Source organism: Ovis aries, chromosome 19 (genome assembly GCF_016772045.2).
Source record: "Ovis aries strain OAR_USU_Benz2616 breed Rambouillet chromosome 19, ARS-UI_Ramb_v3.0, whole genome shotgun sequence".
Lineage (NCBI taxonomy): Eukaryota > Metazoa > Chordata > Mammalia > Artiodactyla > Bovidae > Ovis > Ovis aries.
In genome coordinates this window covers 37831143-37847310 of record NC_056072.1, presented here as the reverse complement: position 1 = coordinate 37847310, position 16168 = coordinate 37831143, and the positions used below count along the sequence as shown (strand labels likewise).

Below are 16168 nucleotides of genomic sequence, written 5' to 3'. Positions count from 1 at the left end.
AGGAAGATAGTTAAACAGACCCAGGACCAACAATGGAAATACAATGGCGGAAATTCTTCTTAATTAGTCTCTCAGATAAGGAGTTCCCTGGGACTATTTCAAGGGTGATTTATTTAATAAAGGTTTGTTGGCCCCTTTAGCCATTCCCTTCTCCAGGGGATCTTCCCAACCCAGGGAGTGAACCTGGGTCTCCTACATTGCAGGCAGATTCTTTACCATCTGAGCCCCCAGGGAAACCTTCTCTTGGGTCAGGGGCTATAAAACAGAACTTTGGTCGTAGGCCCCTATAGTCAAACAAAATCAGTTCAGTATTTTTTTTCAGTATTTTTTTTTAAGTCCAGTGTTTTTAACCCTGAGGTTCTACAACTTCATCTTAGTGCACTTATATCAGATCTCTCTTTTCCACCTGTTAAATATTTTCCTTTTTTTTTTTAACAACACACATTTGTTGACTTTTTAAAAAAATAAAAATGTGAAAGCATCCCACCTCTTTCTGGAATCAGCAAGCTGTAGCTGTATGACAAACCAATGGCTTTGATCAACTCTCATTCACTGTTGCAGTTCTCATGTCTGAGGATGGATTAAAGGTTAGGCAATCTAGGCTTGCCTTAAATGGGCCGGTCTGCTCCTTTAACATAGGCTCATGCCTCTGTAGAAGTGCTGGGGGTCTTGCTTGAGGCTTGGCTTGGGCTGGGTAGGGCAGCTATGGGTGGTGTGTGGGTAAAGCATGGAGGCAATAATTGAAAGTCAGCCAAGATGTTCTCCCCTTCAAACCAGAAGAGAGCCACAGGACACACAGAGGTTCTGAAAGGGAAGATTTCACTTTTGGAGCTAAAGCTCATTGGACACCCCCCATCCCCCACCACAAGAGAGAATGAGACATTAACCAATAAAGACATGCCATGTCTCCCTGACCCCCAAAGACCTATGGAAGCATTGACAAGGTCTAAAGGAAGGTCCTCTGTCTCTGAACAAAGGAAGCCCTGTTGTCATGAGAGGTCTGAATACCTGCTTCAGCTGTACCATCAGCCTAGCTGGGAGAGAGCAGTGGCTCCACCACAGTCTCAGAAAATTCCATAGCAACTCAAACTCAGCCCCAAAGCAAATAGGGAAAAATGACAAGCCCAAGAGCCCCAGGAAACCAGGAACCTTAAGGAAGAAGATATATTCAGAGCATACCGCTACTGAAATAGACAACTGCAGCATAAACAGATAATAAGGCGACTTGGGTTCCATGAATAATGTGCATGTGTGCACAGCTGCCCTACACACACACACACCTTTCTGGAACTAAAAATATGATTTTGAAACTTTTACAGTTCAGTAGTTTAGCTGAAACTGAGTGGTCACTGGTGAGACCCAAGGACCCAGAAGATCAAGTGAAAAAAAAAAAATCTCTGAAACAGCAGAGCAATAATTCAATGTGTTAGAAATCATGAGCAGAAAAGAAGAGATTAGGTGCTAAATCCTAGAGACCTAACAGAAGAATAATCAATTTCACAAGTAGAAAAAGGCAGACAGAAGAGCAACAATAATTATACAAATCAAGGAAGAAAATATCCCAGGCAATAAGAAAGACCCAAGCCTAGTTTCAAGTTGATTGGAAAGAAAAGGCTCAGACTTCTCATAAAACTCCAGAATAATGGATTAAAAAATGAAATGAACGTCCTAAATTCTCACCACCAGATAACACCTACTTACATTATTTAAAAAATAAAAATAACATGTAGAAGTTTAGAAAATTCAGTGGTTCATAAAACTATAAAACTAAGATATTTCCCTCATCCTCTGCATTTCCTTCCCCTAGACTTTCTCTAAAAAACCAAACAAACAAGCACTAGAGTTCCCTGTGATTTGTCATTGCCCCCTAAAGTTTTGGGGCTCCCGGGTGGTGCTAGTGGTAATGAATCTGCCTGCCAGTGCAGGAGATGCAAGAAGCACAGGTTCGATCCTTGAAGCAGGAAGATCCCCTGGAGTAGGAAGTGGCAGCCCACCAACATATGTATCTATACAGATGCTTATTTTTTCTTTATGTATGTTAATAAGAATTCTGTAATTTGCCCAACTTTATCACTTTATGTATCTTCCATATCAGTATAGGCCTGTTTCTTTTTAACAGCCACAACATGCATTCTGTAATATGAATTTGAATACAACATGGTTTTCCCAACCAATGCCTTTTGAATGGACACTTTGATATTATCTGCATTTCTCTTACGCACAATGCTACCACCAGCTGCCATCTCAAAAAAAATTTTTTATAGATCTTTTTCAAGTATATCTATAAGAAAATTCCAATCAGTAAAAACTACCAGGTCAAAGGCATCTGCATTTTTATTGATTAAAGGCTTTGAAACAATCCTGGCACACAGTAGGTACTCAAATATTTTTTAAAGTACAATAGGCATACTGTTCACCAGAAAGAGTGTATCAATTTGTATACACTGTATTAAAGACTTTTAAAATTATTGTCTTTTGTAGAATGATAACCCTCAAAGATATTTGTCCATGTTCTAATCTTCAGAACCTTTGAAGAGGACCTTATTTGAAAAAAGTCTTTCCAGATGTGAGTAAGTTAGGGATCTAGAGACAAGATCAGCCTGGATTATCTGGCCAGGCCCTATATCCAATAACAAAGGTGCTCCGAACAGTGAGTCTGGACAGAGTAGCACTAACATATGTTACTACCCTGTGTAAAATAGATAGCTAGTAGGAAGCTGCTATATAGCCAGGGAGTTCAGCTCGGTGCTCTGTGATGACTTAGAAGGGTGGGATGTGGGCAGTATGGGAGGGAGGCTCACAAGGGAGGGCATATATGTATGCGTAGAGCTGGGTTCACATTGCTGTACAGCAGAAACAACACAACAGCATAAAGCGATTATCCTCCAATTAAAAAAAAAAAGTGAGGCAGAAGGAGATTTGATAGATAACTAGAAGAAAAAACAATATGAAGGCAGGCTTAGAAAGGAGAGAGCTGCAGCCACAAACCCAGGAAGGCCAGGGCAGCCCTCAGAAGCTGGAACAGGCAAGAAAAGAATGTTCCTCTGGAGCCTCCAGAGGGAAGAGGGCACCGCCAGCACTTCAATTTTAGAATTTTAGCTTCCAGAACTGTGAGAGAATCCAGTTCTGTTGTTTCAGGCCACCGTTTGTTGGCGATTTGCTATGGCAGCCTTCAGCAAACTAATACAGTCATTATTAAACCTCAGGAGAAAAGAACATCTCCAAGTTTGGAGGCAAGTTGATCTTGACCCAATAGGGAGATCAGGTTCGAGTTGTGCCCCCTGAAAGCAGCCCTCTTTAGCTTCTTCCCAAACAACCCTCGTCTTCTGGTCACCAACTCGGACATTCTTTCTTGGCCATGTCTGAGTGTAAACAATTTGCCTACAGTGCAGGAGACCTGGGTTCGATCCCTGGGTCAGGAAGATCCCCAGGAGAAGGAAATGGCAACCCACTCCAGTATTCTTGCCTGGAGAATCCCATGGATAAAAGAGCCTGGTGGGCTACAGTCCATGGGGTTGTCGAAGAGTCGGACACAGCTTAGTGACCAAACAACAGCTGCCAGTCTGAAACCGAAACCCAAAGCAGCTCAGCAGAAGAAAGTAAAGACTCAGCTTGCCATGTTCCAGTTTTTCTTGGTTTGGGCAGGGACAGATTAGGTACCAATTGATCCATTCCAGACTTTGAAAAGGAAGTTTATAAATGCTTCTTCTTTTTCTCTTCAAAAATGCAGGTGATGGCAGATAGGGACTCACATATCTACTTCCATCTGAGCACAATTGATCCAGTGAGAGCCTTGCTGCAGAGGGAACGGCATTTTCCCAGGCAATCTTTGGTCTCTCCCCTGGTGAAGAATTATCATGCCATCTGGAACAAGGCAATATATTCCTTTCACAGAAGTTGTGGAGCTAATTATCAACCAATTCCAACATGAACTGGCTTAGAAACGTGCAATGACCATCTCTGTATTCCAAGTCACTGCTCTCCGAGCAGGAAATTTTGACTTAATGAAACGATTGCTATTTTGTACTGAAGTAGTGCTTACAGTTCAAAAAGAGCTGCCAAATGTAGAATCTCAACTGTTTTATATTGTTTCTCACAACAAAACTATGAGATTGAAATGGGCCAGGAATGACAGTTTACATTTTCTAAAAGAAGAAAAGCAAATTTGTAAGAGGAGATGTGACTTGTCCAAGTTCCAGACTTCACATCCGCTGGAGTCTTCCACGCCAGCACCTCCTGAGGATCAACCCATTTGAGCTACGTAAGTAATTTATGTGCCTGTTTATCTTCAGGTGCTCTCTCTTGTTGGCAAGTGAGGTATTCTTGTACTGAAAAGAAATCTTATGTGTGCGCACATGCAAAGGGGCATAAATACATATGAAGGCTGATATTTCTGATCATTCAAGCATCCGTTATCCTCTGACTCAAATGTGTATTAATTCTTTGCTCGTGGTGGCTGCCCTGGTGGCTCAGATGGTAAAGAACCCATCTACAATGCAGGAGATCCAGGTTTGATCCCTAGGTGAGGAACATCCCCTAGAGAAGGGACTGGCTACCCAATCCAGTATTCTTGCCTGGAGAATTCCATGGACAGAGGAGCCTGGCAAGCTACAGTCCACGGGGTCTCAAAGAACTGGACATGACTGAGTGACTAACACTTTCACTTTCTTTTGCTCTTGGTGTGCAGTAAGATTTGTTTTAAAACAGTTATCCCAACTTGAACTTCATTTCGGGTTAAGTGTGGATTTCTTTTCTCCTGTCATTGTGTCTTCTACAACTGAGGAGGATCATCAGAGAGTTCCTAGTATTTAAGAACTACCGGTCTAAGTGCATAGCTCTCAAATGCTTGGATGCCAACAGTTCTTTGGCAAGTTATTAATAAGAAAAGTTTTCAGATGGTCCTTCTCCAGAGTGCTATAAAAAGAAAATTAAAAGCAAGATCAATTGTGCTTTTTGAAAATGCTGAGAAAAATCCTGCATTTTTTATGACTTCAGAAACCAAGACAGTTCTTTTCTAAAGATAATTCCCATTTCTTTTCCATAGTCAAAGGAGAAACAAGTAATGTGAATTAAACACAAGAGATCTGAATTTATATATTCAAATACATTTATTCACCATGTATTCATAGAGGCCCCACTGTGTGCCAAGCATATGCTGGAGCTAAGCAGTGAGCAAAACAAAGTCTCTAGTCATAACAAGCATATCTTCAACTGGGCAAAGTCAGACAACGAACATGTGTCCATTTAGTCTCTAATTGCAGCAAAACATACTCAGAGACTCAAGGTTGACACCACCCCACCCCACCCCCACTGCTGCCCTCAGTCAGCACTGAACTGGAAGAGTACAGAGGGTTATAAACACAGACACCAAAAAAGCAGTCATTCAGACACAGGAGAATGCTGTCCTTGTACAAGAATATTTAAGAATGAAGACTCCTCAGAAGGATGGCCCTCTGGGAGGCAGTATGTGTTTGCCAAGGCCCCCTCCTGGTGCCTGGGGAGGCTTCTTCCGCTTTCTCACACCTGTTCTGCTGTTATTCTCCTACACATTCCCAGAAACTGTGGGGAGAAGGACTGCAGATAAAGTGAATGATAATGAACTCGCAAAGCATTTATTCATCCCACAAAGTCTTTACTGAGCTTTTGCTATATAGCCAACCTAGTGATGAGTTGCTCATCTTCTCAAGTTTTGCTTTGTTACCAAAAGGAGAATTAGAAGGAAAATGTGAAGCAGCATGTGATTCCATATGCATTAAACATTGCCTCTTTTGTGCAAGAGAGCACTTTTATGGTGAAGAACAATTCTTTATCTTGACTGTGGTCATAGTTAGTTAAATCTATATTGGTGATTAAATATCATAGAACTATACTCAGAGACATAAAAAAGAGCTACTGTTTCATGAATTTCAGTTGGGAAAAATGAAAAAAAAATTCTGGATATGGATGGTGGTGCTGATTGCACAACAGTGTGAATGTGCTTAATACCACAGAAATGTACACTTAAAATAGAAAATTGTATGTATATTTAACAGAATAAAAAATAGGTAGCTTAATAATTACAAAGTTCTTAAGAACAAGCCTGATACACTGAAAGTGCTAAAATAAGTGTTTGTTAAATAATATTAATACCATTTTAAAAGATTTTAGATGGAAAGAAGAAATGGCATATAGTAATTTTTATTATTTTTAGTGATAATAATAAAAGGAACAGAAGAAGAGTCCAGAGGTCTGCTGCAGACCGCTCTGGCATTCTTGCACCTAGAGGTCTGGTACACAATCCTCCACCCACTGTGGGCATATGACAGTCTTTCCACTGTTCTTGTAGCCAAGTACTCACCTGTCTCCATCCATCTGCCTCTATTTTACCAAAGTTAAGATTCAGTCTCTGTTCCAAAAGCTTCACCAACTTTTCTCCTTCCTTTCTCTGAAAGGAAAGAAAGCCGAGTGAACCTTAACATATTCCCTAACCTCTCTGAGCCCCTGTTTCAATGTGCACAAAATAGATACACTACTTTGTTGGAGTCAGGTAATAACCATGTCCCCCAAGAATCAGTTGCTATTGATGATTGAACTTACTGTCTTAGGAGGCCCCTTCAAGTCATTTATTTTACCTGCCTGGCCGTTGAATGATTTGCTTTAGGATAGGGTCCCATTACGCAAAGCCTAATGAATAAGTAATCTGTTCACACAGTTTTGCATCCAAATAGAAAAAAATGAGCTACACTCAAAAGATAACTCAAGCACCATACCTGGATCAACAGCTTCTCCATCAAATACAGTCTCATACACAATGGTTTCCTTTTAAAAAGCACAAAAGGTTAGCAATAAAGTCAACTTGATGAAATTAGTTTTGACATATATTGAGAACTTCGAGCAGATGATTAAATTACCTCATCTTTCTAGGGTATAGAAGGCTAGCAGCCTAGGAGCCCCAAACTCCTTGCTCTTCTTGTCTTCTCCCCACCCCAAATCCCACTCAGTCTGCCCACCACACTCTCCCTGAACTCAGGTCTTTGTATTGATGTGAAGTCTCTTACTTGGATAGCAGGTGTTATAGGCCAAATTGGATTCTCCTGAATTTCACATGTTCAAGCCCTAGCCCCCAGTCCATCAGAATGTGGAGGTAGGACCTTAAAGAGGTGATTAAAGAAAAATGAGCCAACATGGATGAGGCTTAATCCAGTATGATTGGTGTTGTTATAAGAGCAGGATATTAGGACACAGGCAACACAGATTGGGAAGAATAAAATGAGGACACAGGAAGAAAGCACCACCTGAAAGCCAAGCAGAGAGACCTTGAAAGGCGCTAAACCTGCCAACACCTTCATCTTGGACCTCTAACCTCCAGAACTGAGAGAAGATAAGTATCTGCTGTGGCAGCCACCCAGTGTGGTACTTGATCAGGGCAGCCTGAGTGAACTCATACAGGAGATCAGCTGTAATTTTCACCATCTGCTAAGGAACGCTAGGGCTGAAGAACACACACAGCTCTATGACATAAATAACATAACCTATTTTCAAATCTAGATCTTATTTTTAAGAAATGGTGGATAAGGCTGGATTTCCATTTGTCTAGAGTGGTTTTCATTGAGTTAGACAAGGCTATGGTCCTAGTGTGATTAGAATGACTAGTTTTCTGTGATTATGGTTTCAGTGTGTCTGCCTTCTGATGCCCTCTTGCAACACCTACCATCTTACTTGGGTTTCTCTTACCTTGGACATGGGGTATCTCTCCAAGACGGGTGGGTCATGGTGGAGAGGTCTGACAGAATGTGGTCCACTGGAGAAGGGAATGGCAAACCACTTCAGTATTCTTGCCTTGAGAACCCCATGAAAAGTATGAAAAGGCAAAATGATAGGATACCAAAAGAGGAACTCCCCAGGTCAGTAGGTACGCAATATGCTACTGGAGATCAGTGGAGAAATAACTCCAGAAAGAATGAAGGGATGGAACCAAAGCAAAAACAATACCCAGCTGTGGATGTGACTGGTGATAGAAGCAAGGTCTGATGCTGTAAAGAGCAATATTGCATAGGAACCTGAAATGTCAGGTCCATGAATCAAGGCAAATTTAAAGTGATCAAACAGGAAATGGAAAGAGTGAATGTCAACATTCTAGAAATCAGCGAACTAAAATGGACTGGAATGGGTGAATTTAACTCAGATGACCATTATATCTACTACTGTAGGCAGGAATCCCTTAGAAGAAATGGAGTAGCCATCATGGTCAACAAAAGAGTCTAAAATGCAGTACTTGGATGCAGTCTCAAAAACGACAGAATGATCTCTGTTCGTTTCCAAGGCAAACCATTCAATATCACATTAATCCAAGTGTATGCCCCAACCAGTAATGCTGAAGAAGCTGAAGTTGAACTGTTCTATGAAGACCTACAAGACCTTTTAGAACTAACATCCAAAAAAGATATCCTTTTCATTATAGGGGACTGGAATGCAAAAGTAGAAACTCAAGAAACACCTGGAGTAACAGGCAAATTTGGCCTTGGGATATGGAATGAAGCAGGGCAAAGGCTGATAGAGTTTTTCCAAGAGAACGCACTGGTCGTAGCAAACACCCTCTTCCAACAACACAAGAGAAAACTCTACACATGGACATCACCAGATGGTCAACACCAAAATCAGATTGATTATATTCTTTGCAGCCAAAGGTGGAGAAGCTCTACACAGTCAGCAAAAACAAGACCATGACCTGACTATGGCTCAGATCATGAACTCCTTATTGTCAAATTCAGACTTAAACTGAAGAAAGTAGGGAAAACCACTAGACCATTCACGTATGATCTAAATCAAATCAAATCCCTTATGATTATACAGTGGAAGTGAGAAATAGATCTAAGGGCCTAGATCTGATAGATAGAGTGCCTGATGAACTATGGACTGAGGTTTATGACATTGACAGGAGACAAGGATCAAGACCATCCCCATGGAAAAGAAATGCAAAAAAGCAAAATGGCTGTCTGGGGAGGCCTTACGAATAGCTGTGAAAAGAAGAGAGGCAAAAGCAAAGGAGAAAAGGAAAGATATAAGCATCTGAATGCAGAGTTCCAAAGAATAGCATGGAGAGATAAGAAAGCCTTCCTCAGCAATCAATGCAAAGAAATAGAGGAAAACAACAGAATGGGAAAGACTAGGGATCTCTTCAAGAAAATTAGAGATAACAAGGGAACATTTCATGCAAAGATGGGCTTTGGATAGAAATGGTATGGGCCTAACAGAAGCAGAAGATATTAAGAAGAAGTGGCAAGAATACACGGAAGAACTGTACAAAAAAGATCTTCATGACCAAGATAATCACGATGGTGAGATCACTCATCTAGAGCCAGACATCCTGGAATGTGAAGTCAAGTGGGCCTTAGAAAGCATCACTATGAACAAAGCTAGTGGAGGTGATGGAATTCCAGTTGAGCTCTTTCAAATCCTGAAAGATGATGCTGTGAAAGTGCTGCACTCACATTTGCTGCAGCAAATTTGGAAAACTCAGCAGTGGCCACAGGACTGGAAAAGGTCAGTTTTCATTCCAATCCCAAAGAAAGGCAATGCCAAAGAATGCTCAAACTACCGCACAATTGCACTCATCTCACATGCTAGTAAAGTAATGCTCAAAATTCTCCACGCCAGGCTTCAGCAATACATGAACCATGAACTTCCTGATGTTCAAGCTGGTTTTAGAAAAGGTAGAGGAACCAGAGATCAAATTGCCAATATCCGCTGGATCATGGAAAGAGCAAGAGAGTTCCAGAAAAAACATCTATTTCTGCTTGATTGACTATGCCAAAGCCTTTGACTGTGTGGATCACAATAAACTGGGGAAAATTCTGAAAGAGATGGGAATACTAGACCATCGGACCTGCCTCTTGAGAAACCTATACGCAGGTCAGGAAGCAACAGTTAGAACTGGACATGGAACAACAGACTGGTTCCAAATAGGAAAAGGAGTACATCAAGGCTGTATATTGTCACCCTGCTTATTTAACTTCCTGGACTGGAAGAAACACAAGCTGGAATCAAGATTGCCAGGAGAAATATCAATAACCTCAGATATGCAGATGACACCACCCTTATGGCAGAAAGTGAAGAGGAATTAAAAGGCCTCTTGATGAAAGTGAAAGAGGAGAGTGAAAAAGTTGGCTTAAAGCTCAACATTCAGAAAACGAAGATCATGGCATCTGGTCCCATCACTTCATGGGAAATAGATGGGGAAACAGTGGAAACAGTGTCAGACTTTATTTTGGGGGGCTCCAAAATCACTGCAGATGGTGATTGCAGCCATGAAATTAAAAGACGCTTACTCCTTGGAAGGAAACTTATGACCAACCTAGATAGCATATTCAAAAGCAGAGACATTACTTTGCCGACAAAGGTCCATCTAGTCAAGGCTATGGTTTTTCCAGTGGTCATGTATGGATGTGAGAGTTGGACTGTGAAGAAGGCAGAGTGCCAAAGAATTGATGCTTTTGATCTTTGGTATTGGAGACTCTTGAGAGTCCCTTGGACTGCAAGGTGATCCAACCAGTCCATTCTAAAGGAGATCAGCCCTGGGATTTCTTTGGAAGGAATGATGCTAAAGCTGAAACTCTAGTACTTTGGCCACCTCATGCAAAGAGTTGACTCATTGGAAAAGACTCTGATGCTGGGAGGGATTGGGGTCAGGAGGAAAAGGGGACAACAGAGGATGAGATGGCATCACTAACTCGATGGCCATGAGTCTGAGTGAACTCCAGGAGTTGGTGATGGACAGGGAGGCCTGGCGTGCTGCGATTCACAGGGTCTCAATGAGTCAGACACGACTGAGTGACTGAACTGAACTGAGAGTTGTTTTTGCTGAATACATATAAAATGTGTATAGCAAATTTTGACCAAAGCCAAATTCTATGACTGCATGTGAAATCCCAGGTTTTTAATACGCAGAAATCCAGCAGGAGCAGATGAATTGAAAGGATTGTATCTCGTTTCTATGACGCCTGCGTAGGTTGACCATATGTTAATACGGAAGAACTTTCCATGGAGCCATGATTAGAGACAATGTAGTGCTCTTTCTGCTTCTGGGTAGGTATCACCAAAATGTACTTACTGTTAACACTTCTAGTGTTTTATTTCAGTTTCCAGTAACAACCATTTCCTTTTGATTTCTGTCTCCTATTCAAAAAGTGAGTAAATAAAGGGCAGTTATCAGACAAATGGCTTTTTTTAGAATCACGCAATTCAAAATAATCTTGTGACAACTAGCAAGCTGGATCTTACCTGCCATATGCTTTATTTCTCTGTAAAAAAAAAGAAAATTTGACAAAACATCAGCTTCATTATGCTAATATGTGGCAAAAAAAAAAAAAGAATTTCAGCTTTGTGCAGCACATGACTGTTATTCAGTCTTCCCCCACTCCCATTTTTTTTTTAAATGCTCTATGGGGAATAATAAACGGATCTCATTAACCATCACTACCCTTGATACGCACTCTGAATCATAAATTGTCTCTACTTATCTAATAAAAATTCATATCCAACTCTATTTTTGAAGCCATGGCATTCTGCACCCTGAAGAACTATTTTCAGATGATGATGAAAGCAGCTGCATTTGTTATCCATTTCTTTGGCCTCTCTTCCCAGCTTCACATAGATTCAAAACAAGTATAGAGAGGGTACCTGGCTTTACCACCTGCCTCTGGGCTAGTTCCCAGTGGTTGTCAACCACTGCCCATGTATCAGAATAACCTGGGGAGTCATTGGGTTTGTCTGCTCACAATTCATTTGTTTAAAATCTATTCTCATGGAGAATCTATTTCAGATGCTCTGAGATAGAACCCAAGACTATATTGTTTGCGCTTTTTACAGAAAGCTCTCCAGCTTTTTCTGAGTATAGGTTTGAGCAATGGTGAAAGGGACCATCGAGTTTTGTACCCCCAAATACTCCCTCTGTGCCCTTCAAAATTGGCAAAATTAGGCAGAAGCTTTTAGAGTAAGATTGCCAAACCCCAGATGATTCAACTCTTGACCACAGAAGCTTAGAAAGAAAAATCGTCTACATGGGTTTGTCATAGAGACTTCCTTGCCCATTTTCTGACTGCATCGTTAGCATTTCCATATCTCCAAAGCAGGAAACATATCCAGGAAACTAACCCAGCAAAGAAAATAGCCGTCAGACTGAAGACAAAAGGAATGTACCAGTCACTGGATTTGTATGTGTTGATAGCTGTGTACACAATGGTGAGACCTTTTCTCTGCTGGAAAAAATTATTTCAGAGAAAATGGAGCCTTAGTCTCAGTTTTTAGAGAGCATCTGTTTACACATAATAGCATCAGTATAGAGTGATGGTCCTACAGACAGTAGGGTATTGACTCAGACACAAGGAATTTTTAAATACCACAGGCAATAATATGAAAGACACATACCTGGAGACAGCACCAATTTAAGCATCTAAAGACTTGGACTCAATGCAATGACTGCTCTGCAAACTTGAATGAAACCATCCCTCCTCTTTGACCTCAGTTTTCTCATCCATAAAGTCAAGGAGTTGAACTAAATGACACCTGAGATTCTTTACACCTCTGTTACCCTCTGGATGCAGAATAAACCCTTTTGTACAGCGTGAGAGAACATGTTTTCTTGAAAATCAAATATCCTGGTGGAAAGATTTATCATCCATGTTGTTTTTAAAAATGCCTCTATTTCAAAGGCTTAGAAGACAGTAAAATATACTAACCATAAAGTCTTCTGAACAGATATTATCCTTGGCTGACTCAGAAATCATTCTGGAGTTCTGCAGAGGCTTTATGTATCTATTTTTTGAAACAACAAACTACTGAAGGGTCTGCTCAACTTCATGGGGTTAGATTGAAGATTAGATGAAACAAAGAATATAAGCCCTGGAGCACAGTGCCAGGCACAGGATTGGTGTCCATTACTGTAAAAGACTTGGCCCTAGAGAATAATGCTTGAAAGTGCCCAGTTAGAGAGGTGTTTCACTGAGAGAATTCATTGACAGGTGGGTCTTTTTGGTGGGCAGGACTCTCGGCTCATTTAGATGCAATCAGTTGCATCCTTATGCTTCCCCAGTAATGAAACAAATTCTCTCTCCCCTACACAGTGGATTCTCAGACATGCATGCTCTAAACTGTGGCCTCGTGGCTGAATAGTGTGGTGCCCAGGTGAAAAGGCCTAAGGATGAAGGTACTGCCTGAGTAGCCTTTTTAGATGAAAGCTGAATTTGCAGTAGGACATTTCCCGCACACAAAGCCAAGTTAAATTCCATAACTCCTTACTTCAGAGCTGGTGGTTAGAGGAGGTGGCATATTGGCCCTTGTCACATAAATATCTGTAACAGCGGTCCCTGTCTTGGGCTTGGTGGCTTTGCCATTATTTCAGGTTGTCATCAGTTATGTGCCCTACAAGATGGTACTGCTGCTGCAGTTTAGCTCCAGATTCAAAGTTAAAAGGATTCTTCACAATTAATTTCAGAATATTTGAACTCCCAATTGGGTCAAATCCAAAATGATTGTTCACATTTCCTTTAAAAGGGAGAAATCAAAAATTAGAAGTATTTTAAGGTACATTGAAAGGTTTTTCTCAGCCTACCTTACACAGCTTTTTAAACACAGTAAATATAAGTAAGTATAAATTTAATTACTTTCTGATTCCTTGTACATATATAAGGGTTACAGTAAAATGGAAATCAAGTAAGCAGGAAATTCAGTTGGCTGGAAAAAAATGTGTTCTAAAGGTTATTTAAGATCCTGAGTGTGATCCCCATATGTGGTCAGCAAGCTTCACACTATTATCAAATTATTCTGCCTAAATGTGTTCCCTTCCTTCATCTCCTACTCAGAGGATTTTATTCCCACTTTCAGGGTAGTATGGATCAATATTAAATAGGCCAGTCAGACCACAAATATCTATTGAGTGCCTACTAAATTTTAAGTCAGGTTTCAGTGGCCCTGGAGACCCTGTTGTTAAAAAGATGCCCAGTAGTAAGAGGAGCGACACAGAACCAGCCTGTACAGTTATTTGGGAACATGAACCCATGTCCATGGGCCCATTCTTTCAGTTGCATAAAACAGCAGGTCTGACCTCCATACTTTAAGTACTTCTTCTTATTCCCTCTCATGATACCCAGAAGTTTTCCTTAATAAAACTTGCCATGCTTTACAGTTCTATAACTGTTGATGTTACTACTAGTTTAATGAATCATGAATTCCATGAATACAAGGTCCACATCTGTCTTGTACAATACTGTGTACCCTCCTCCTGGCACATATTTGATCTTCAATAAATTTCTTCCATATGTCCCAAGGTATGACTGAAGTTGACATGAATCTGTGAAAATCCAATAATAATGTAGGAGAAAACATCTATCCTAGTGGATAGTATTAGCATCACATGGGAAATGGCTGCTATTTTCAGCCAGTACCATGAACAGTAGACCTAGTTACTTGTAACTTCATCTTGCTGATCCAAAGTCCCTTCATTATCAAGTATCTTTGAAGTCATAGATTGTTCCACCATCGGAGGAATTAGACAGGACATATGGAAGTGAAAAAGATTCCTTGAGGACACCTAGCAGCATAGATAGGAAATAGTTCAGTCTTTGTAAACAGTTATTTCTAAGATTATGTTATTTACGTCAAAGAGGTTTTATCAACTTGACACACGCTCACGATCAAAAGAAAGAATAAAATGATTCACCAGAAACCACCTCAAAGCTCATTTCAAAATCCTGTGAATCTCTGTCATGACAGTTTAGTTGGAAACCGTTGACATTTGTCCCAGCAACAACATTGTCAAAAATGACTGCCTGGTATACAGAAGGTGTCCAGACAGGAGCTTCATCATTCTTGTCTAAGATGTCAACCACGACCTGTCAGCAATGAGGGAGGAAGAAATATCACATCCACATCATGTGACTATTTATACACAGAATCAGCAAGAAGCATCTGGCTAGAGACAGATCATTTAGAATTATTAAATAAAAAGTCTAGGATTTGGAATTTGAAGAAATGTTCCTGCAGATGTGGGTTCTGGCTGCCAGTCAACTAGTCAGTCACCTTATTATTCCTGGGTCAACTGTGACATTCAGTGTGGCCGTTAGGGAGAGTTTTGGGCTTGTTGGAAGAACCAGTGGAAAGCTCATGAGTTACATAAACGGTAGGAAAAGGAAAGCTGGAGAATGATGCCTCTAAAAATTGTATCCCTTGAATCTTTTAACTGAAGTCTCCTAGTGGCAAACATAGCCTAAAAGGAGGAGAAGCTTCCTCCTTCTCAACTTAGGGGCCTCCTCTGCACCATTCTCTCAGGCACAATATATTTTTTAGTAACAATATGATTACTTCAAAGTATGCTCTGACCTTAATTAGGGGCTGTCGTCAACCTTTTTCTTAATTAAAATACCATGAACTGGGAAACTGTGATTTACATGGGAAAAGATCAAAATATCAAGGATTTTAAAATGTCAGTGATCAAATGCCAGTCAGCCTAGAAAGGTTATCTGCCCACCTCTTAGATGAGCAATAACTTTCTCAGCAACATTCACAGAAGATTCTCTAGGGTGCTCCTATTTGCAAGCACTACCTTTTAAAAATGTTTTATGAAATGTTTTAACAACACAGCTAAATTCCTGGGGAACAATTCATTTTTAATGCTACTTCTATAGGTTGAATAAAGCTGCGTGTTCTATTTAATATGATTTTAGGAAGATTGCTGTGTTATAATGCAAACAGCACAGAAGTTGGAATCAGAGCTCTTTATAAAAACCTTGGGCCTTCCAATTGGCATATCTTTTGTTTGATACAAGGGAGTAAATGTCATTTTGCTCATCTGCAAAAGGGAGAGCTCCATTCCTCCACATCTAGGACTGTTGGGAGGATAAATTCATCCATTCATTGGATATTTATTTAACACTCTGTGCTAAGCACTGGTCTAAACACAGAAGATACAGAGGTAAATCAAAGTCCCTCTCTATTCCAATCGATATTCTAAAGGAGGAGGTAAAACAGTAAACAAGTAAACAAAACTGTATAGCAGGCACTGTCATATGGAAATTGGTGCTCTGCAGTTAAGGAGATAAGGAATAAGCCCAGTCCACTGCTTTATTACAACATTCTCATTAATGTCCTGTTTATTTGAGATGTTTCAAAGAAATTCCTTTCAGCACCCATCACA

General features: G+C 40.5%; 1 protein-coding gene and 1 long non-coding RNA gene across 4 annotated transcripts in view; one reads left to right on the top strand and one right to left on the bottom strand.

The window, feature by feature from the left end:
* Nucleotides 1-9005, top strand: part of SNTN (sentan, cilia apical structure protein) — a 61845-nt gene extending 52840 nt beyond the window's left edge. Inside the window, exon 5 of one of the 2 annotated variants that reach the window (XR_006057159.2) lies at nt 3731-3774. Coding sequence is in view for 1 of the 2 variants with exons in the window: in XM_027958205.3 (XP_027814006.1) it covers nt 3731-3931 (201 nt within the window). In the remaining variant the exon portion in view is untranslated. Of the gene's footprint in view, nt 1-3730 lie in introns of both variants that reach the window. The other variant, XM_027958205.3, reaches the window with a different exon arrangement.
* LOC132658180 (uncharacterized) lies at nt 5090-11282 on the bottom strand. 2 transcript variants are annotated; one of them, XR_009597424.1, is made up of 5 exons: nt 11260-11282; nt 11090-11154; nt 7714-7780; nt 6750-6798; nt 6314-6424 (listed from the first exon to the last, which is right to left on the bottom strand). It is a non-coding gene; the product is annotated as an uncharacterized LOC132658180 (long non-coding RNA). The 2 variants fall into 2 exon arrangements; XR_009597423.1 differs by having other exon boundaries at nt 5090-6424; nt 6750-11154; nt 11260-11280.
* Between the last annotated feature and the right edge of the window lie 4886 nt (nt 11283-16168).